The 19,332-nt window shown below is 54.7% G+C and overlaps 7 protein-coding genes across 7 annotated transcripts; 4 read left to right on the forward strand and 3 right to left on the reverse strand.

Moving 5' to 3' along the window:
* Nucleotides 1-476: 476 nt before the first annotated feature.
* Nucleotides 477-1,574, forward strand: POSPLADRAFT_1051591 (hypothetical protein; the record flags this gene model as incomplete). The annotated part of the gene is made up of 9 exons (XM_024480184.1): nucleotides 477-516; nucleotides 567-591; nucleotides 655-661; nucleotides 719-800; nucleotides 859-1,069; nucleotides 1,120-1,180; nucleotides 1,240-1,363; nucleotides 1,416-1,444; nucleotides 1,494-1,574. 9 exons carry the CDS (start codon nucleotides 477-479, stop codon nucleotides 1,572-1,574), a joined length of 660 nt encoding a protein of 219 aa, XP_024344251.1.
* Nucleotides 1,575-2,544: 970 nt separating this feature from the next.
* POSPLADRAFT_1129076 (hypothetical protein) lies at nucleotides 2,545-5,445 on the forward strand (the record flags this gene model as incomplete). Its single annotated transcript, XM_024483806.1, has 6 exons — nucleotides 2,545-2,955; nucleotides 3,010-3,261; nucleotides 3,312-4,112; nucleotides 4,164-4,250; nucleotides 4,299-5,167; nucleotides 5,394-5,445. 6 exons carry the CDS (start codon nucleotides 2,545-2,547, stop codon nucleotides 5,443-5,445), a joined length of 2,472 nt encoding a protein of 823 aa, XP_024344252.1.
* Nucleotides 5,446-5,786: 341 nt separating this feature from the next.
* Nucleotides 5,787-7,046, reverse strand: POSPLADRAFT_1068493 (hypothetical protein; the record flags this gene model as incomplete). The annotated part of the gene is made up of 2 exons (XM_024482301.1): nucleotides 5,787-6,243; nucleotides 6,299-7,046. The coding sequence occupies 2 exons, from the start codon at nucleotides 7,044-7,046 to the stop codon at nucleotides 5,882-5,884; spliced, it is 1,110 nt and encodes a 369-aa protein (XP_024344253.1). The 3' UTR covers nucleotides 5,787-5,881.
* Nucleotides 7,047-7,152: 106 nt separating this feature from the next.
* POSPLADRAFT_1038004 (hypothetical protein) lies at nucleotides 7,153-7,981 on the reverse strand. Its single transcript, XM_024477308.1, has 2 exons — nucleotides 7,695-7,981; nucleotides 7,153-7,637 (listed from the first exon to the last, which is right to left on the reverse strand). The coding sequence occupies exon 2, from the start codon at nucleotides 7,576-7,578 to the stop codon at nucleotides 7,300-7,302; it is 279 nt and encodes a 92-aa protein (XP_024344254.1). The 5' UTR covers nucleotides 7,579-7,637; nucleotides 7,695-7,981; the 3' UTR covers nucleotides 7,153-7,299.
* A 190-nt stretch (nucleotides 7,982-8,171) lies between these two features.
* On the forward strand, nucleotides 8,172-9,547 carry POSPLADRAFT_1127750 (hypothetical protein; the record flags this gene model as incomplete). The annotated part of the gene is made up of 7 exons (XM_024483660.1): nucleotides 8,172-8,229; nucleotides 8,291-8,307; nucleotides 8,508-8,645; nucleotides 8,697-8,847; nucleotides 8,906-9,083; nucleotides 9,142-9,295; nucleotides 9,347-9,547. The coding sequence occupies 7 exons, from the start codon at nucleotides 8,172-8,174 to the stop codon at nucleotides 9,545-9,547; spliced, it is 897 nt and encodes a 298-aa protein (XP_024344255.1).
* Nucleotides 9,548-10,055: 508 nt separating this feature from the next.
* Nucleotides 10,056-10,937, forward strand: POSPLADRAFT_1129311 (hypothetical protein; the record flags this gene model as incomplete). Its single annotated transcript, XM_024483829.1, has 4 exons — nucleotides 10,056-10,155; nucleotides 10,244-10,525; nucleotides 10,609-10,802; nucleotides 10,854-10,937. The coding sequence occupies 4 exons, from the start codon at nucleotides 10,056-10,058 to the stop codon at nucleotides 10,935-10,937; spliced, it is 660 nt and encodes a 219-aa protein (XP_024344256.1).
* Nucleotides 10,938-11,790: 853 nt separating this feature from the next.
* On the reverse strand, nucleotides 11,791-18,948 carry POSPLADRAFT_1128538 (hypothetical protein; the record flags this gene model as incomplete). Its single annotated transcript, XM_024483745.1, has 23 exons — nucleotides 11,791-11,811; nucleotides 11,837-11,958; nucleotides 12,027-12,120; nucleotides 12,232-12,415; nucleotides 12,466-12,527; nucleotides 13,512-13,585; nucleotides 13,637-13,850; nucleotides 13,907-14,091; nucleotides 14,145-14,301; nucleotides 14,354-14,479; nucleotides 14,622-14,756; nucleotides 14,905-15,067; nucleotides 15,168-15,225; nucleotides 15,431-15,693; nucleotides 15,953-16,286; nucleotides 16,378-16,455; nucleotides 16,611-16,772; nucleotides 16,855-17,281; nucleotides 17,336-17,686; nucleotides 17,739-17,858; nucleotides 18,093-18,108; nucleotides 18,305-18,369; nucleotides 18,430-18,948. 23 exons carry the CDS (start codon nucleotides 18,946-18,948, stop codon nucleotides 11,791-11,793), a joined length of 3,930 nt encoding a protein of 1,309 aa, XP_024344257.1.
* Between the last annotated feature and the right edge of the window lie 384 nt (nucleotides 18,949-19,332).

Genomic DNA, 19,332 nt, shown 5'->3' on the forward strand with positions numbered 1-19,332 from the left:
TTTTACGAGGAAATTGATGCTGCTGCTGGGATAGATGAAATGCACCACGAGCGCACAGTCAGTGACGGATCTCATTCGTCCAGTTTTCCTGTCTCCGCAGAATTGACAATTGCCTTCCGGGCTGGGGCGGGTATGGACCGGTCGTGTTTCGTATGCGAGCGCTGAGACCGCCTTCCATTTGGTCACACTGCGCAAAGGCAAAGGCCTGAAAGCGACTGGGAATCCATTCATCTCGGCTGCCACAGCACAGGGTGTGCATGTCAGCGACAAAAACGTACACGACGTCTGCATCAACAGTCACAGCTACGCGGCGTATGGCGGAGGATGACAGACTCGAGGGAGCGTTCGACAGGGTTTCGTCGATCGGACGAGAGACCGATGATATCATCCCCCGGCCGGTATCCAATCGGAGAGACTGGCGGCCTCTCCTTATAACTCTGGTCCCCAACACAAACTCGGCCAGTACTCCATCCACCATGTCGCGTCCCATGCCTCGTCTCGTTCTCATTCGCCATGGTGTGCTTACATCCAGCTTTTATAATGCGAATTCTGATCGCAGAGACTAGGCGAGACCGAATGGTCTCTCAATGGGTAGGCACAGCTTGTGCCATCTCGCTCTGGGCTGACTTTAGCTTCGGAATGCTCTCGCAACAGTCGTCATGTATGTCTATCACCACTCGCTCAATCATGAGAAGCTCACAATCTGTTCCCATGGCAGACAGGCCGGACTGATATTCCGCTCACTGAGAACGGTGTGAGAGAGACCGCAGAACAGGCAAAGGTTCTCGTAGGGGAAGGCAGTGAGTTAATCAGCCTACTGCTAAAGTCTACCCCCCAACGCTGACCACTGAATCCTAGAGGTCATCGACCCAAGAAACATCTGCAATGTCTTCGTGTCCCCCAGAACTCGAGCACACCGTACTTTCCACTTGATGTTTGACCACTTAGCCAACCCCCCTTCCCACGTCACCACCGAAGAGGTCAGAGAGTGGGACTACGGAGAATACGAAGGGCTCAAACCAGCGGAAATCAAAGAGAGAAATCCAAACTGGAGCATCTGGAAAGATGGGTGGGTTCATCTAGACCACTACCGTATGTCCTTCGCTCATGGCACCACAGGTGCCCAGGAGGCGAGAGCACGGAAGAGATGTGTCACCGAGTGGATTGTGTCATTGCGAAGGTGGGCTCGATTGTTGAAGCATTTCGGGTTAATTTTGAAATTCAATTCGGTGCCGTCAGGTGAAGGAGCACCACAAACAATGGCACGAGGAAGGCAAGGGCTGCCGCGATGTAGTTATCATAGCTCATGGACACTTCAACCGTGTCCTCATATCGCGCTGGATCAATTTCCCGCTTTCTCTTGGTATGTGTCTCATAAAGTAACGAGAACCCCGGTTGTTGACCTGAACGCTCAGGTACACACTTCAACGTGGAACCTGCAGGGGTACGTACTCCCAATTTTATGAGAACCAGTTACGTAACGGCTGGTATAGGTCGCTATTCTCAGCTACAATCACCACAATCTGGCAGAACCCGCATTGAATGCGCTAAACTTGTATTCCCCGCCGAAGTAGATGGTCCCAGCGCTGTAATATTAGTCGTACAAACAATAGAGTTAAACGTCGACGATCGTATCGCATACTGGTGCCGGAGAAAGCAGAATGATTGAGCTGTCCCACTGGAGTCTAGCGATATTCTTAGCGCTCCAGAAACGTGGCGTCGTGGGACGCGTCGCGTACGCGTATTGTTTTTGTTTGTGCACCGCTCTCTTTCGCACCCGGCGTGCAAGCAGCCTCAGGCTTGCTCACCATCTACGTATCTTTCATCTAATACTTGATACCCGGCGCGCAGTACACTACTGCAGCCCCCATAATCCACCACCTCAATGGCCGACGAACCCCAGGAGACATCGCAGGATAGCGTGGCACCAGCAGAACCCGAGCAGCTGGAACTAGAGACACATGCAGAGTCAAATGAAGAACACGAGGCAAGTGACGCCGTCGAGTCCCAGTCTGTGTCTAGCGAGAAGCCGGCGGACGGCGTGGAAGACGAACACGTTGTAGGCAACATGGCAAACGGCTCAGAGACCTCATCTGTGCCTGCTGAGGCCCCCGCAGCCCCTGCAGAGGACATGCCTGCGCCCACGGAGGCCGTGAAGGAAGAGACGAAAGAGGAGGCTCCTGCACCTACCGCACCTAAGGCCAAGCCTACCGCGAAGCCGTCGATCGCTGTGAAGCCCGCGAAGGCAGCTGGTGCTCCAGCTACGCCGTTGGTCAAGAAGGTGAGCGTCCATGCGCATACTGTGCCCAGTTGTGCCCGCGTCGCGTCGTGGACGACATGCTGAACACAACGCTGCCGCGCGCACAGATCATTAACTCGGGCACGTTTGGCGCAGGCGCGGTCAAGCACGCGCCCACCACAGCTACCTCGAAGGCCACGGGCACGGGCACCGCTTCTACTGCTACGTCCGCCAAGTCCCCCACATCCGCGACATCCACCCTTCGCAAATCTACCAGCACGGCTCCGCAACCGATGAAACCGACGATGCCGTCCTCCAGGCAGGGCTCCTCCGCCGTGTCTGCGCCAACGACCGCGGCTACGCGGAGACAGTCCATCGTGCCCAAGGCTCCTACGCCCACCACTAGCAAGGCGCCGACACCGTCTTCTGGGCGAGCGTCCTTGGCACCGTCCGCTCCCAAGACCACCACCGCGTCGGCCTCGCGTAGTCCGGCAGCGACACCTGATTCAGCGGCCGGCGCACTTCGTCCGCGGGCTTCCGTGAGCGGTGAAGTGAAGCGAACAGCTAGCGGCCCGCGCGCTAGTCTTGCCCCGTCGAGCAACAGACCGCCGAGCACTGCTTCTACGCGGCCTACGCGGACTCCTGGTGCTGGATCCATATCCTCTATCAGGGAGGTCCGAGATGACAGCAAAGCGGTTGAGGAATTGCAGACCAAGGTCAGCGTCGACCGTCTGAAGGGGGCGCGATGCGTGTGCTAACGTCCAGAATAGCTCAACGAGGCGAACACGTCGCTTGCCGCGAAGGCAGAGACAGTGACCGAGCTCGAGGCACAGGTCGGCACTCTCAAGTCCTCTTTGGAGGCCGCGACTGCCGAAATGGAAGCCAAGCAAGCCGTCCTTCAGGCATTGGAGGAGTCCAAGGCCCAGACACAGAAAGAGCTCGCAGAAGCGCAGGAGAACCTCAATCAGCTCCAAACCGGTCCCTCTGGGGACGACTCCGTGCTGGAATCTGTTCGTGAAGAGGTTTGTTTTCTCGTTTCGGTAATTCGTCCGTGTCTCATCTTTGCAACTAGCTCGAGGCTGCATGGACCACTGCGGCCGCCCAGACCGAGCTTGTTGCTAGCCTGCAAGCTGAGACCGCGTTGCTTGAGTCCGAATTGAAGGCCGCAAAGGAGAATCTAGATACTCTCCGCTCTTCGTCTGACGAGGCTTCCACCAATGCGGCAGCCGCAGCAGAGGCCGAGCATGCAGCCTTAGTCAAAGCGAAGGAAGACCTCGATGCGATCCAGGCTGAGACGGAAAGCCTCAAGGCTGCACACGCAGAAGCTCTTGCCGATGCTGAGGCCAGGGTCGCTGCTCTGCAGGAGCAGGCGGCCCGCTCTGAGGCGCTCGAGGCACAGCTCGCAGAGTTGAAGGCCGAGAACGACGAGAAGTCCACCAAGGTCTCGGAGCTTGAGATCGAGATCCTCGAGATTAAGGAGGAGCAGGAGCAGAAGGAGGACGAGCACGCGCAGTCTGTCGCTCGCATTCTCTCCCTCGAGGAGGAACTCGTGAAAGCCAATGAAGCCATGACGCAGGCCCTCGAAGAGGCCCAGGCTCGGGAAGCTGAGAAGCTAAACGCAGCCAGTGAGGTCGCGAAGCTACTCACACAGGACATCGAAGCTGCTCGCGTGGAGCATGACAAGTTATCTGTTCAGCTCAAGGAACTCGAGGAGAACCTCGCCAAGGCTTTGGAGGGCCAGGAGCAAGCCCGGGCGGAGATCGAAGCCCTTACAGCAGCGCATAGCCTGCAAATTGAGGAGCTCCAGGCTGCTGCGCAGGAAGCCCAGAACAAGCTTACCGAAGAGCTCGATGCAACGAAGACGGAGCTCGAGGTGAGGTGTTTAGTAGAAAATATGTTTATCTGGCACTAATTGTTTGTATAGAACCAAGAAGCCAAGTACAACGCGAAGGTCGACGACGTGAAGGCTGAGCATGATCAGTTGCTGCAAGAGGCGTTCGAGCGTGCTAAGGTTAAATTCACCCACATTTATTTTGATGCAATGCTGACATCTTAGTAGAATGAGGCTGGTGATGTTCACGGCCAGGATCTCCATGCACTTCGTGCTGAGTCTCAGGCTACGATCGAGCAGCTCCGTGTTGCTCATCAAACAACGATCGAGGGGCTCAAGGCTGAGCATCAAGCTGCGCTCGATAACCAGGTCAAGACGCTCGAGAAGCAGATCACCAATCAGAGCCTCGAGCTCAAGGCTACGCAGGAGGACCTCGCGAAGGCGAAAGCTGCCCTGGCTTCCTCAACTCAGGAGCTGCAGTCGCTGAAGGTACAGCTTGACGAGGCTCGCCAGATTGCTGCCGCAGTCGACAAGTCCGACAAGGACGAAGTCATCGCTCGTCTCTCGAAGGACCTCTCCAATGCGCGTGACGACCACGCCTCATTGAACGACATGTTCATTGCCACAAAGGAATCCTTGACTGAAGTCTCGAAGAACCACCAGAAAGAGCTCGAGGAAGCTGCGATGGGTCGTGCTGAGGAGGTCACTAAGCTCCGAACGGCGTACCAGGATGAAGTAGCGGCGTTGGCATCCGAGAAGTCTGCATTGCAGACGATGCTGTCAGACCTTGAAGGCGAGCTTGCGACTCTGAAGGCGACTGTGGCTGCAGAGCCCGTGACGCCTTCGAAGAGCAACGGGTCTGCACACGTGCGGGCATCAAGTGTCTCGCGGGACGAACTCCAGCGACTGCATGAGGCGCATAATCTGAAGATCCACGATGTACAGGCGGAACATGAGCGGTCGATCAGAGCGCTGAGAGAGGAGCTTGAAGTCGCCTTGTCGAAGGCCGATGAGCTGCAACAAGAAGTCGCGCGGAAGGCCATGGAGATCCAATACCTCGAACAAGATCAGGATGAACACCAGGATCAGATAACACGGTATGTCAAAGTCTTCGGATTGAAGAGCTTTCTCGGAGCAATGTTCACGCTGGCCGTGGTATACGGATTGTTCTAAATTATTCCCGCATGCTCTGCATACCACGCTCTTTTCTTTCCTCACTCATTCTCTCTGGACGATCTCATTATATCTCATTTTATCTGGACTTTAATTTACAATACTCATGCCGTATCCGCTCTCTTTTGCACATACGCATTTGCCATGCAGATTGGAAGAAGACGTCGAGCAACTCAAGGAGCAGTTGAAATCCAAAGAATAAGCAAATCCCGCAACGGCGCGTTCGCCTCGTGGCCACCAATCTCCGGCGCACACTGCGACGATCACGGCCGACGCAGGACAACGCTAGCTTGCCTCCTGGTTTCCGTCCCGACTCTTCATTGTCGAAAAGTTCTCTCACCTTCAGTACGGATCGATCTAATGCCGGGGACCCTGTCTCTCCGCTCGCTGCTTTCATTTCGTCCTCGCCCCGCACATGTTACCCTACCAAGCATACCCCCTCTGTAGTGCGTTCACACCACATGCATCCCTTGCTACTGTATCGCCTGCCTGTTACTGTTGTGTCGTCGTATAATGGAGTGGGATGGGATATCGGAGGTGGCATCCAGTTCACAGAACGATTAATTATAAGGCTATGTACGAGACATGAAACGGTAAGTACGGCAGCACCAGCCTCCCGCGAAGGCGGTACAAGACGTTCAGCTTGTGACATGCACGATCCCCTTGCGCTCCAGTAAAGGGATTCGTTCGCGAATCATCCCCTCCACCTCCGGGGCAGTAAGACCAACGCCGGACCAAATCTTCAATTTGAACGTGACGGACTGCAAACAGCCAAACTTCGCGTCGATGAGGGTCCTCTGCAGCGAGGTCCAGTTGACCGCATCGAGATCTCCGAGGAGACGAATCTCTATACTAATCTTCTTGATGGCAGTCGCGCGCAGATCCGCCAAAAGAGACGAGGCCCAAGGTATCGAGTGGCCTACGGTAATGACGCAGCGCAAGAAGAGTGTCTCAAGGTTGTCGCATGCTTGTATCGATAGTCCACTGGGCAGGAAGAGTGCTATAAATAGGTACAATATTAACATTGGCGGGAGCCACACGGTGTCAAGACAAACCATTCGTTGCGGAGTGCAAGGGGTTCCACTCGAGTTCGAGATGTTTTAGAGACGACCCCAAGGTGTCCAGCAGCGCCCCTACGGCGGCGGCGTCCTCGTCGCAAATACAGCACGCCGACAGTGTTTCGAGGTGGGGGATATGGTTCCCGTCAATCATGAAATCGATGATGGTTTTGGCGTCGACGTCTCTGCCCAACGCGAGTTTGCGCAGTTGCGGTGCCGGAGTGATGTGGTCCCGAGAGTGATGGAACAGGGACCTCCATGAGACACCGCGGAGAGTAAGTTCCTCGATGCGGGGATAGGAGTAGAAGAGCTCGACAAAGTCGTCAAAGGAAGGGAAGACGCAATACTGCACGCGCAACTCGGTCACAGGAGTGGCTTGGGTGAGCACTGTCTTCACCGCGTTGCTGACATCAAGCGACGACATATCAAGGGTCTTCATCTGTGGCAGAAGCGCCACAATGTTGGGCAGGGGTTTCTCCACGAGCGGCACCTCGCCCGGACGGATTGGAGTGAGGCTTCTAATGTTCACCTCGCGGACGTACCGTCCAAGTGCAGGCGATCCTTCGAGCAGCTTGGCAAAGCTTACATATCGCCTAATACCGTATAACGGGATGCTGGAAAAGTAGTGAAAACGGGCGGTAGGCAGGAAGTCACGGCAGACAAGTGAGCAAGCTGCCAGTGCCCGAGGATCGTCGTACAGAAAGTCTATAATGTAGTCGCTGAGTTCTGGGGGGACGGAAGACATGGTGCTGAAGTGTGGCTAGTGTTGAGTTCACGGGCAATAAGTAGGTGGCCCGCTGAGACTCACCTGGGGCGTCGAATTTGCAATTTTGGTCTCAAACAAGGGTGCTGTGGCGAACGTCACGAGCTCCTGAAGTTAATGCACAGGGTGGACGGTAAGATGTGCGAGAGCGCGCCAGAGCGCATCTACTTATAACGTTTCAGCTCTCGCCCATTTCTCGTCTTACGGGCCTTTTAGGTTGTGTAAAACGTCACATTTAGCCAGGGCGGTGGCGGCTCGGTCGACCCTTCCGTGAGAGAACGGGCACCACTAGTGCACATCGGTAGGGCCCCGCACGACAGTTGGGCGGCCCACTGTCGGGTTTCGAGACTGCGAACTGCTGTGAGGGCGTCTGGCTGCCTGGTGGGCCCAACGCGATCAGGACGGACGCGGTGGCCGGAACACGTAAAGATGACAGCCGGCGTTCTCTTACTGACCAGTGATGCAAGCAAAACGGTGGCAGGAAGCCAACGGGTGTCGACCCGGGTAAGTCCATCAATGCGTTTGAGTGAATTAATGTATTGGCTACAGCTAGCCAATGGAGACTTGTGACGCCTATAAACAGGGAAATTACACATTCAATACTGGGTCAGATGAGCTGCGTGCACTCACTGTCGCCACGATGATATCCTTAAGAGGTCGAGGCCCGTCTCAGGATATCGAAATCATGACGATTGCCTTTCGAGTTGTAGCCGAAGAACGTGTTTCCAGGCGAGGTTAGAAGCTGCCCCTGGCTATGCTGATTACCGGTTTGGGGCGAGATTCGATCGAGCAGCACTCCGTCCAACTGCAGAGCACATCGTCGTCCCGCATCTGCAATACACAGTACAGACAATATGGAGATGCAGGCAGCAGACAAGGCGGACGGAGAGCGGTCGTACCATCGGGAATGGGACGATATGGGGAACCCCGCAAGCGAGAGTAACCCCGCACGGGACGGCCTCCCAGCCATCCTATTTGCTGCTGCCAAATAGCCGCTGCCCCTCACCCCTCCCCAATATCTTGCACGCTCACGCCAGCTCAGGCCTCTCTTTCTCCCCCTTTCTCTCCCCCTCCTTCTCCCCATCTCTCTCTAACGACCTCGCAGCCATGGCCATCGAGAAGGAGCCCGGTCAGAAAGGCATCAACTGGTCCAACATCGCCGTCGGTGCGTCGACGCGTCGGTGGCTACGATTCGCACGTGAATACTGATCTGCTCGGTCGTTCAGGCGGCATAATGAACATGGTAGCTATGTTGCGTCTCCCCCAGAATGTCGCATGCTAACCTTCGATGGCCCTCATTGCGCGTTCGCTACGTAGTTCGTAAGTGTGCAATTCGCGACCGTTTAGCTGGAATCGTGACTGACGTCGATCATCTATAACAGGAGGCAAGCGGGCTTCTGTGTTCTGGCGCCGTGCTGTCTGGACTTACACGCCGCAATACAGGTCACGACACTAGGACAGCCTCTAGAGGTCCTCAAGACCCAGATGGCTGCCGTGCGATCGCAATCTATGTTCCAGGCGGTCCAGACGATCTGGGGTCGCGGTGGTGCCTTGGGTTTCTACCAGGGTCTCATTCCATGGGTTCGTCTGGCTTGAGACCGCAGAGGCTCGTGATACTGATAGGTGTAACAGGCATGGATTGAGGCATCGACAAAGGGCGCAGTCTTGCTGTTCACCGCGTCGGAGGTAGAGAGCGCGACGGTCAACATGGGACTCAGCCCGGCTGCAGCTGGTCTCATTGGCGGTATGACCGGTGGTGTTGCCCAGGCATATGCTACTATGGGTGAGTCTGCAAGTGCATGGTGCCCTCGCTTTGGTAGCTCATCCATACATACCGCCAGGTTTCTGCACATGTATGAAGACGGCAGAGATCACGCGGCATAAGCAGGCAGTATCAGGCGTGAACCCCCCATCGACCTGGGCGGTGTTCATGGACATCTACCGTCGGGAGGGTATCAAGGGTATCAACAAGGGCGTCAACGCCGTCGCCGTACGACAAATGACCAACTGGGGTTCTCGGTCAGTAGTGCTACAATGCTCATCGAGGAGGTCCAGCTAACAGCGTTGAGTGCATCAGCATGGGATTCGCGCGTTTAGCCGAGACCACCATCCGGAAAGTCAAGGGCAAGACTGAGACTGAGAAGCTCAGTGCACTGGAGAAGATATTCTCATCCACAGTCGGCGGTGCCCTCGCGACCTGGAACCAGCCAATTGAGGTCGTCCGAGTAGAGGTATGTGCTTATGTCCCGCGTGGGATCCGGACGTTGACAATATTGGTTCAGATGCAATCCATGGCGAAGTCGGCGAACCCTAACCGTCCGGAGAAGGTCACGATCCTCAACACACTGAAGTATGTCTACCAAGAGAACGGCATCAAAGGTCTCTACCGCGGCGTTACCCCCCGTATAGGTCTCGGCATCTGGCAAACCATCTGCATGGTGTCCTTTGCGGACTACGTGAAGGTCTGGTACGTACTGGCATGAATGTCTGTTATTCTTTCTTGACCGCTGAATGCTTTGCGTGCAGGGTGAAGAAGAATTAGATGCTGTGGTCGATGCATACCGTTATTGCTCATATTGCTTAGACATCTATGTGGACTGGGTCATCTTGGACCGAATACCAGTAGTTATCTGTTGCTATCGTACATGCTTTATAACAATCTGGAATGACTTTTACGCACTGTCATTGGTTGGACCTGGTAGTGAGATCTCGCGCGTAGATGATCACCGCTCGTGCACACAGTGTGCAATACTCAACGACAGGCTTCTCCCCAAACACCTCACTAGTACTGGGGACCGTGATTACAGCGGGGTCGACATGCAAGCTTCAGGTGGCCGGCAACCCTCCCGCGCCTCCTAGACTAGCCCCAACGGTTCCTCCCCGTGATTTCGCAGCCAGGCTCATCATGGGAGTGTGCGACAGCCATATGAGCCTCTTTCACACTAGCTCTCTTGGCACCTACCACCCCTTCGAGCAACGCTCTCGTCCGCCATGAGCACCGTCGCCGCCCCCAAGAAGATCAGCCCCCTCCTCGCGGCCTACCTCACCTCGCTCGCCGCGCACCCCCTGCGCACGAAGGCGATCACGACCAGTATGTCCACACGCGTATCTCCGCGGGCCATTCATACCGTGTCCCCCTGACTGCTGACCGCCAGCCTTTGTCCATTGAACTTCGACAGGCGTGCTGCAGTTCCTCCAGGAGGTGCTCGCGACGCATCTTGCGGGCGAGCGGGCGCCGCGCGTGTCCAAGGACGCGCCGGCGTATGCGCATGCCCTCGCGGCAGCGAAGATCAACCCGAAGGCTTACAAGATGGCGCTGTATGGCTTTTGCGTGTCTGCACCGCTCGGCCACACGCTCGTCGGCCTCGTGCAAAAGCTCTTCGCGGGCAAGACGAGCCTGGCGGCGAAGATCGGCCAGCTGCTCCTCGGGAACCTAGTGGTCGCGCCCATCCAGGTAGCAGGTCCGTGGCACTCTCCTTACCCTGCGATGAGGGGTCTCTGTATGCTGTGATGCGCCGCTGACAAGCACCGTCCGGTGGACCAGTGTACTTGACGTTTACCGCGATCATCAATGGCGCGCGAAGTGTCGACGACGTTGCGAAGACCCTCAAGGCAGGTTTCTTCAAGGCGTTGCAGGTGACATGGATGACGCTGCCTCTGACGATGGTTATTGCGCAACGCTACCTTGCCCCTGAGTTATGGGTACCCTTCATCAACCTGGTGCAATTCTGCACTGGCGTGAGTGTGCTGTTCCTCATCGTTGCCTGTCGCTCATGCCCCATCCTCCAGACATACTTCAACACAAAGCTGAAGAAGATCCGCATGGCGATGGAGGCGAAAGCCAAGAAGGACGAGGAAGAAAAGAAGGAGTGACTTGCCTAGTTTCGCTCCTCGTCTACAGTCCGCCGCGTAAACCCTCTCCCTCTCGCTATTTTACCTGCGCATTCTCATCTTTCGCTCTGGTTGTGATGGTGAAGGATGAACCAAGAATGCTATTGCGTGTTCTGTAGTTATACAGACCTGTCATGAGCGCACTATCGCCGCACCACATGCTCACAGGCCATTGATTTCTCTCATGTTGTCTGTCCCTTTTAGCACACAATCACAGAGTATGTAGTCTTCCATTCATCGAACACGCAAGGGAATAAGTTACGTCGACGCACTGCTATATATACTGCGTTTGTCGTTCAGTGTCTGAGACGATGATACAACACCGGTCTTCTGGTCGCGAACCCTGTACATATCGGAAGTGTCTTGACCTCCATGGATCGGCTGCTTTCACAGCAGCAGACTCCGCGTCGCCGTGTGGAGGAGACGCTAGCTCTCCGACCTCCGTCTCGACTGTCCAGCCCTCTACGGCAAAGGCCCCGGGACGTGCTGTCCAGACCTTGGCTGGGAAGGTGACTGATTCGAACGGTTGCAGTACGGCGCGATATGTCAGGCGGCCCGCGTATCGAGGAGGCAGGAGCTCCCTGTGAACGGTGTGCATGAGTGATCATCATTGAGAAGTGTATGTTATACACGCACAGAGTGAGCGGGCTGACGAGGTCAGAAGACAGTTTAAGAACAACACGACATGGGTTGGTAGACGAGAAGTTACGGAGGACGAAGGAGACGGCGACGTTGCAAGGCCTGATGACGAATAAATCAGCTAAACCCCTTGAATCATGATCGGAGACATACCCCTCGGAGAAATCGTGCTCGATTGTTCCAGGAGCTAAGAGTGTTACAACGACAGGATCCATCTCTGCATTCCATTCTGATTCCCTCACGGCGCGCAGGATTTCTTGGCGTTCGTGGTGCGTCTCAGCATACATGGACCGTTTCGCCTTGGCGCTTTCAGCAGCGTCAATGAGCTCGTTGAGAGGAGCATGGCTTGCTCCTATCGTCAAGCCTGGTATCAAGATGTGTCCCGAGCGACCCTCCATAGGGATGTCCCAGAAGAGAACGACGTCCACTGACCAAGGATGGTAGAGTGGAAAGATGTGCTGGTGGGTATCAGCCGGGATGTACGGATGCGATGAGGCAGCCGAGTGGACACAGTGATTCCGTCTGCCTGAATGTATGAAGTGTTGGAGGAATGGGGTAGTGAGCGAGTAGATATTATCCACCTAAACCAGTGGATCAGTCAACAAGTCTGCATGAGGGTGGTTGAAACTAAACGGACCGCAGAAACATGTCCGCAGAGGAGGTCTAGTGGAGGGGGATCAGTGGGCTCTGGTTGATTGCCTTGAAGAACATCTCCGAGTTTGCGAACAATGAACTGCATCGTGTCTTCGGAACGCGATCTTTCTGACCACGGACTGACACCTAGTTCTAGTCTCGCGATCTGGTGCGGCGAGATGGTATCGCTGCAAAATATTAGAGGTATGTGGGGTACGCGACATGCACCAAGACTTACATATGACTTCTTCCAAGTGGTCTACATGACCAAATCGGGCTGACGGTAGTGACCTGCGTTATCTGCACACTGTCGGATTCTAAAATGTTCTCCACATCTATGTCTAACAAGAAGAAGTGGGACAATGATCCGCTCGGCCGTGACGAAACGGCGACCTTGGCAATTGGTCTTACTTCGTAGTGTCGTAATAGTCGTGTACAGTGGAATGGCGATCCATTTGCCTGCGTACCGTTAGCGTCAGGCAGAAAACGCGTCATGCTTAAACTATTCACCTCTCGGAAGACAAACAGTAGGGACAGATCTTGTTCAGCCACGTAGGATGCATGCAAAAGTACGGTGAGCTGTAAGCTCTCTCCAGGTGCAAGCTCAGAGGCTCCATGGAGATTTGCCAACGGAACTTGGTATGGCGTCTGAGGAGAAATAGAGTTCGATAACTGTAAGATCTCGGAGGGTTGGGAAAGACCCTGCGAGGGGCCTGTACCAATATCAGACGCTGCAGACACTCAGAATTGAGACGAAGTCACCTGCGTGACTGGAATCCTTCGCATTGATCCAGATTTCATCCTGCCTTCCGGTAACCATCCATAGCTCGCCGATACTTCTGGAGCCAGTATTCGAAATCCATAAGCGCAAGTGTTTATGCTCGCCATGAGCTAGGACGAGATGCCCGTCATCGATGAAGGTAGCATGCAGACGTTGGACAGCTTCTTCGACTTCTACTCTAATCACTATGTCCGGAGCATATGCTTTGCTTTGTCTCTGTTGGGGGGTATCGTGAAGGCGTTGACCACGTACTGCGAGAGACTCGGTAACTGGGAGCAACGACAAAAAGTCATAGTTGACATGAGTAATGAGCAATGAGGCCCTCCGTTTGCATTTTACAGAGACTGGGATCTGCATGCCGTATAAATAGTGAAAACTGAATTGCGATGCGATAAAGAACGTACTGTGCGAGTCTCTCTCGCTCCCAAGGTAATGTCGTCAATGATCTCGATTTCCACTTCGTCCTTGAATGTCTCTGCATTTTCGGCGGATGCCTCACTCACAGTGACGGAAAGGCCAGAGAGCGTAACGTCCACGTTGAGCGGATTGCGCATCACGACATCGACCCAGAAATTCTCTGACTCAATAGATCAATTTCAGAATGAAGAATGCAACATTTGACTCTTACCATCCACAGCAGCCTTACTATTTCGTTCGAGCTTCTCCTTGCCACGGGAAGCCCAGAACTTCCTCCAATCCTCTTCCCGCATATCCCATTCGGTCTGATCACCTTCAAATGTATCGCCAGGGAAGCGCACTCTAGTTTGCTTAGCCTGACAGAAGGTCACCGGTAACGTGAGGGATACACCTTCCCATCGATCGCCTTTTGTATCCTTGAAGTGCTGTGATTATAACGAGTTGGTCAACGAATACTGGTACTTGATATCATATTGAGCACCTTCAAGGCCACACGGAAATCTTCCAGGAAGACCTTGTCGGGTGAGATCTCTGCTTCGATTAAACCGTCGCTACCGACCTGAACTTGGTCATGTGGGATTTCACTTGAGACTGAGGGTCGCCTGAGGAGCCCAATGAAGTATCGCACAGCGCCCTCAGTATCGCCCATAGTGTATACCAATCGACCTGTTAGCGTTATCAGCCAGGGATCAATACATTTATTGACTCAATATATGCACCTAGCTCATGCTCAATTCCAGGAAGTACCGACTCAAACCCTGGCCAACTATCAGGATCTACACCTTCACTGTCCCAGAACGAGGGCGATAGCTCTTTTGGCCGCCGAGCTAAATATAGCTCTTGGGCCCTCCGGAAAAAATGCATCGCAAGTGGTTTCTATGTGTCGTCAACGTGAGTGGTAGCGTTTGACGCACTCGGAAGTACTTACAATACCACCCTTCTCCAGTCTGTCAGCCGCATATAGGAACCATAGAGCAGATCTTCGGCGAGCACCCTTCTTTTCGCTGAGGTACGCGGCATAAGATAGCATGATGGCAGCAGGAGGTTCTTCTGCCTTGATAAGCCCTTAGTTACATCAGCCTGCACAAGTACGACTATCACAGTCATCTACTCTGGCCGCCCCTTACACTGCTGCGTAAAGCATACGTGCGGACAGAGTAGAGGACTGGGACGTGACAACGACAAGTGAGACGTACACCTCCGGCCGCCTGGACTAGCCATCTCTCGCCCTCCAGGGCAGGGCTGATGAAGTCGTTCTTGTCAATCCCAATGGCCCATCTTACTGCGTATGAAATGGCGCGTATTTGTGCTTGTCCCGGGGCTCGCACCGGCTGATGGCTGTGCGTTTGTGAGCGCAGTGTCGATAATGCATGCGCAGCATGCAACGCTAGCGCAGGAGAGGACGAGAGAAGTAGAGGAAGAATATCCTGTGCCATTTCGCAAATGAGTAGACCCTTGATGCGATTTACATATACGCACTGATCCTCCCCGTCCCTCTTTGCGCAGATTTTCCCATACAGCGATGGCGAGCTTGTAGTCTCCAAGGATGGTAGCAAATTCGGCGAGCCGCCTTTGCTGAGTGATCGTACCTCCACTAGCTGTGCCGATAGATGACACCGATGCAATAGAGGAGATAGAACCGCTAGGTGCGTGCGAAAAGCGTGACGGCATAGACGATATTGAGGGATTCGAGCCGTGGGCGGGTGATGCTGGCGTCGACGCCGCAGATGCAGCGGACGTACCGAAGAGTCGGCGAGTGGAGGAGAATAGGCGCGATGGAAGACGGCGCGACGACGAGAACTACGGGCTTATCGTGAATATGGTTGTATGCATGAGAATAGCGCGCCCACATTTTCATTCCAATCCATCACACATTTTTCCATCCAGGGAACAAGACTCATCACAACAAATTCACGGACGAATTTTCCCGTCTGTTGAATGTCACCTTCGGTCAGGCGTACGAAGTGGCCAGCAGGGGCTGCTGCCGATGCGTCCTGACGCTGACCTGTGGCCAGCATCGATGGGCCTGGTGAACGCGGTACCGGTGACATCACCATTCTAGGAGTGTGAGGGGGAGCGAGGGCGGCCGGGGTAGGGCGAGGTGCCAGAGGTGGCGTGTCCGTAGCAACGGATGGCGGTAAGGGAAGGCGAGGTGCCAGAGGCGGGACTGGCACTGGAGCCGGTAATGGATCGGTAGGGAGTGCCAAGGGGAGAAGGTAACTGTGCAGGCCATACTGCTTCTTCACAGCATTGAATAGAGCCTCCGCACTAGAAGTAAAGTATATTTCATCAGTACACATTAATCACACCAAGAGCACCGCATACATTGGATCGGCCAGAGGTGAATTTGCGGGGTGCAAAATCAGATAATACCGCATGTGAGTAGTATCGACCCATGGTGGAAAGTCGAAAGCGCGAGAATTCAGGTCCTGGAGCGCTTGGAGGGGATTCACGGCAAGAGTTGTGACGGCCAAAATGACTGCATTGATAGACCATAGCGTAGGAATTAATCAGTTGGTATACGTACAGAGCAATGAAACCACCAGACGCACGGGCAACCGGATGGTTCCATCCCTCGTCGCTATTTGGGATATGGTCGCCCTCTATACATCGTTTCAGCTCCTCCCACCATGGCGCTTTGTCCTTCCAAGCACTCTCTTTCCCACTCGCGGCTTGTGCTTCCAACATTTGAACCCAGTCAATAGCACGGTGCCCCACACGGGCACTGACCCAATCCATCGTCCTTGCAGCACGATGTTCTTCATCTTCGTGAGAAGCTGCTTCAATTTCAACCAGATCCGAGAATCGCAGAGCAAATGAATTGTGCGATACTGATGTCAGGGACGTCGTGCGTGTGGTCACTGTGTTTCACGTAGGACATTAGCAGTGTACAGAGTATGTCAACGCCGTCAGCACAAGGTCGGTGATACATGGACGTTCTGCGTGACATACCCTGGGGTAGGGGAACAAAAGATTGCAGCGTTTGCGCGATTGGCGGAAGTCCTGAACTCTCAAACAGTTCATGCACATCTGGTGAAGACAGTATGCAGACATGAGGACTAAGCGAAGATGGTAGCGTCGGTGCCATGAAGATTCAGCCTATGAGCCCGTGCTTTGGCAGGCAGCAATGTCTGGAAAGTGGTGCAAGATACGACGCAGAGAAACCAATGAAGCAGACAATCCACCAAGCCATGCAAATTCGCCTCCGGCAGGCTGGTGGCTGGTATACACCGCGAGACGGGCACAGTCACGCTGCGTGACTGCAGCGCGCGTTCTGCTGTCACATCTTGGGACAGTCGAATGAATCTTGTTCTGCTTGATCGCTGCCGACGAAAGGCCCGTGTGGACTACGAGGTGTATGTCATCCAAGATACTAGAAAACTACAGTTACAAAATCGTCGGCGACACAACACAATCAGAAGAAACCACCGCCACCGAAACCGTTGTCGAATCCGCCGCCGCCAAAGCCGCCGCCGCCGAAGTCGCCCAAAAGGTCTCCGAGAAGTAGACCTCCCGCTAGACCACCCAGTATTGGTACTGCCATTGATCCACCCCCGAGACCGCTGCTACCGCCGAAACCGCTGCTACCACCGAAACCGCCAAACCCTCTGCGGCCCCCGTATCCGGTTCTGCCGCCGAACCTATCGTAACCGCCCAATCCGCTCCTGTAGGTGAACGGGTCACCTTGAGGTGGGCCATATGCTGGCTGCCCGTATCCCGAACGGTCGTATGAACTTGACGAAGGTCTCATGCGTTGTTGACGCATAGCTTCGAGCTGTGCCTCGCGTTCTCTAGCTTCCCATTGTCTTTGTTCCACGAGCCGCTGTCGCTGTCGCTGCCGTTCTTGTTGTCTCAGCTAAGTACCGTCCCTCAGCATTGTCCGCACAAATCCTCCAACCACCAAACGTACCAAAGTCTCCTGTCTCTTTGCGGCCTCTCTCTCCTCCTTAGTTCCGATGGCTTTGTCTTTCAGCCTCCCGAACATGCCCCTATGCTGCTGCTGCGAATTCGAGTCGCCTGGGGTTCCCGGCTGTGATGTTGCGTTCCGGCCGTCCATCTTTGGGACCGCAAGACCGCCACTCGAGGAAGAGGAGCCGGAGAATGAATGACGTCTGGGAGAGTACGGCGGCGGTTGATCACTCGGTGGCAAGAAACCACCCGCAGCCAATTTGTCGCGAATTTCTGGGTGCTCGCGCAAGAACCGCTCGTCCTCGTACGGATGCACCCATATTGATCGATGTGGGTCGGCCTTAGTGTCTACCTGCAGGCCGCGAAGTCAGCTTCTGGCGACAGTTTCGAGAGGCATTACTCACCCAGAATGGATGTTTGGTCCGAGGGTCATATTCTTGGATCCAGCCTGCTGGCAAGGGCGTTGGCGAACTCATGTCGAATGTGAAGTAGCGAATGAGAAAGATTTGTGAGGCCGGACCACACTGCGAGATGGTTCTATATCTATGAGGTGAATGAAGGGGGCAGTGCTCCACTGATGACTGTGCCGCCGATGTCACGCCTCATTGCATTTCGGGCCAAAACAGTGCCTTGAACCTTGACTGCGGTCTCTCGCCACAAAAAGGTTGCATGCGCGCTATGACAGGGGCCCATGGAACAAACCGGTACGCACGACGATCCCCCATTCATCAAGTACATAGTCGAATTCGCGAACCTACCGGACGATGCCGTGAACTGAGTATAGTACAGCAAGGAGTGAACCATGAGTGATGCGAATTATTTGTTAACCACTGATAGGACCTGCGATGATAGTAATGTACATCCAATGTGTATATAGTACAGTACATGATGGTAACTAGCGATGTGGATAGCATATGCGAGTCGTGATGATCGTGACAGGAGAGATGCTCGGCAGGTAGTTTAGTCGTACTGAGCAGGAGACTGGAGGGAACGGATCACGTCTCGGATTTTCTGCACCTTTTGTTGAGTGGGCATCTGCGAACGCAGTGAGGTTAACATATATGCAAGATATGTGAAAGGTTACGATTCGCTCACCTCGAAGAATTGATGCATTCGCTGTCGCTGCTCAGCGTTTGCCTCAACCTTCGTCGCGACCCTCTCCACAAACTGCCATGCATCACGGTTCTCACCGTTATGCGTTCGCCGTGGCCGAGACTTTGTCTCGCGTTCTGTCCCGGATTTGTCGGACCACGGGGTCGAAGCACCCCATGCCTGATCAGGTTGATCCCAACCAGAAGCCTGCTCACCCCACGCCTGATTTGGCTGATCCCAGCCAGAGGCCTGCTTGCCCCACACCGACTGCACAGGCTCCTCCTGAGGTTCTTCTGGTATGTCCCAGGTAGCGCCAGGCATCCAAGCTTCATGCGCCGCTGCCCAGTTGTTAACGCCCCAGACGTTCTCGCCTGTGTCATGGCCCCATCCATCGTCTGCGGGCAGGCCCCACTCATTCAGCCCTTTCCACTGTTCCTCGAGCCGCTCAAGGAACTCTTCCATCCTCCCCGCTTCCTCGCCTCGCTCTGCAGCCATAACCCCTTCCAACCAGAACGGGATCATATCCTTCAATTGATCCACCCGTCCTTGCTGCTCCCATGCGCGTTGATGCTCGGGGTCTGGTGTGATATCTACATACCAGCCAGAGTCATCTTGCTTCCAGGTGTCGACCTTCGGCTCGAGCTTCGCACGATGACGCTTGTGTTCCGTGCTGCGAGAGTGAAGGGCGGCATCCGCCACCGTCATGGCCTTTGTCTTCGCTGCGCATCCGGGAACAGTACAAAGCCACCGACCCTGGTCGTCAGCGCGGCGGAAGTCTACAAGTCGTGCAATCGTATCGTCGGTGAGTGGCTCAAATCACAAATAAGAAGAGCGTACATTCTCTGTCCTTGACTCTTGGTGGGGGTAGGGATACTGAAGATCGTGAGGACCCGCTGCGTCGAGGCA

This window comes from Postia placenta (assembly GCF_002117355.1).
Source record: "Postia placenta MAD-698-R-SB12 unplaced genomic scaffold POSPLAscaffold_1, whole genome shotgun sequence".
NCBI classification, from domain to species: domain Eukaryota; kingdom Fungi; phylum Basidiomycota; class Agaricomycetes; order Polyporales; family Adustoporiaceae; genus Rhodonia; species Rhodonia placenta.

Bases quoted from the DNA above. Each gene is read 5' to 3' on its own strand.
- POSPLADRAFT_1038004 (XM_024477308.1), bottom strand. From the start codon at position 7,578: ATGGACTTACCCGGGTCGACACCCGTTGGCTTCCTGCCACCGTTTTGC.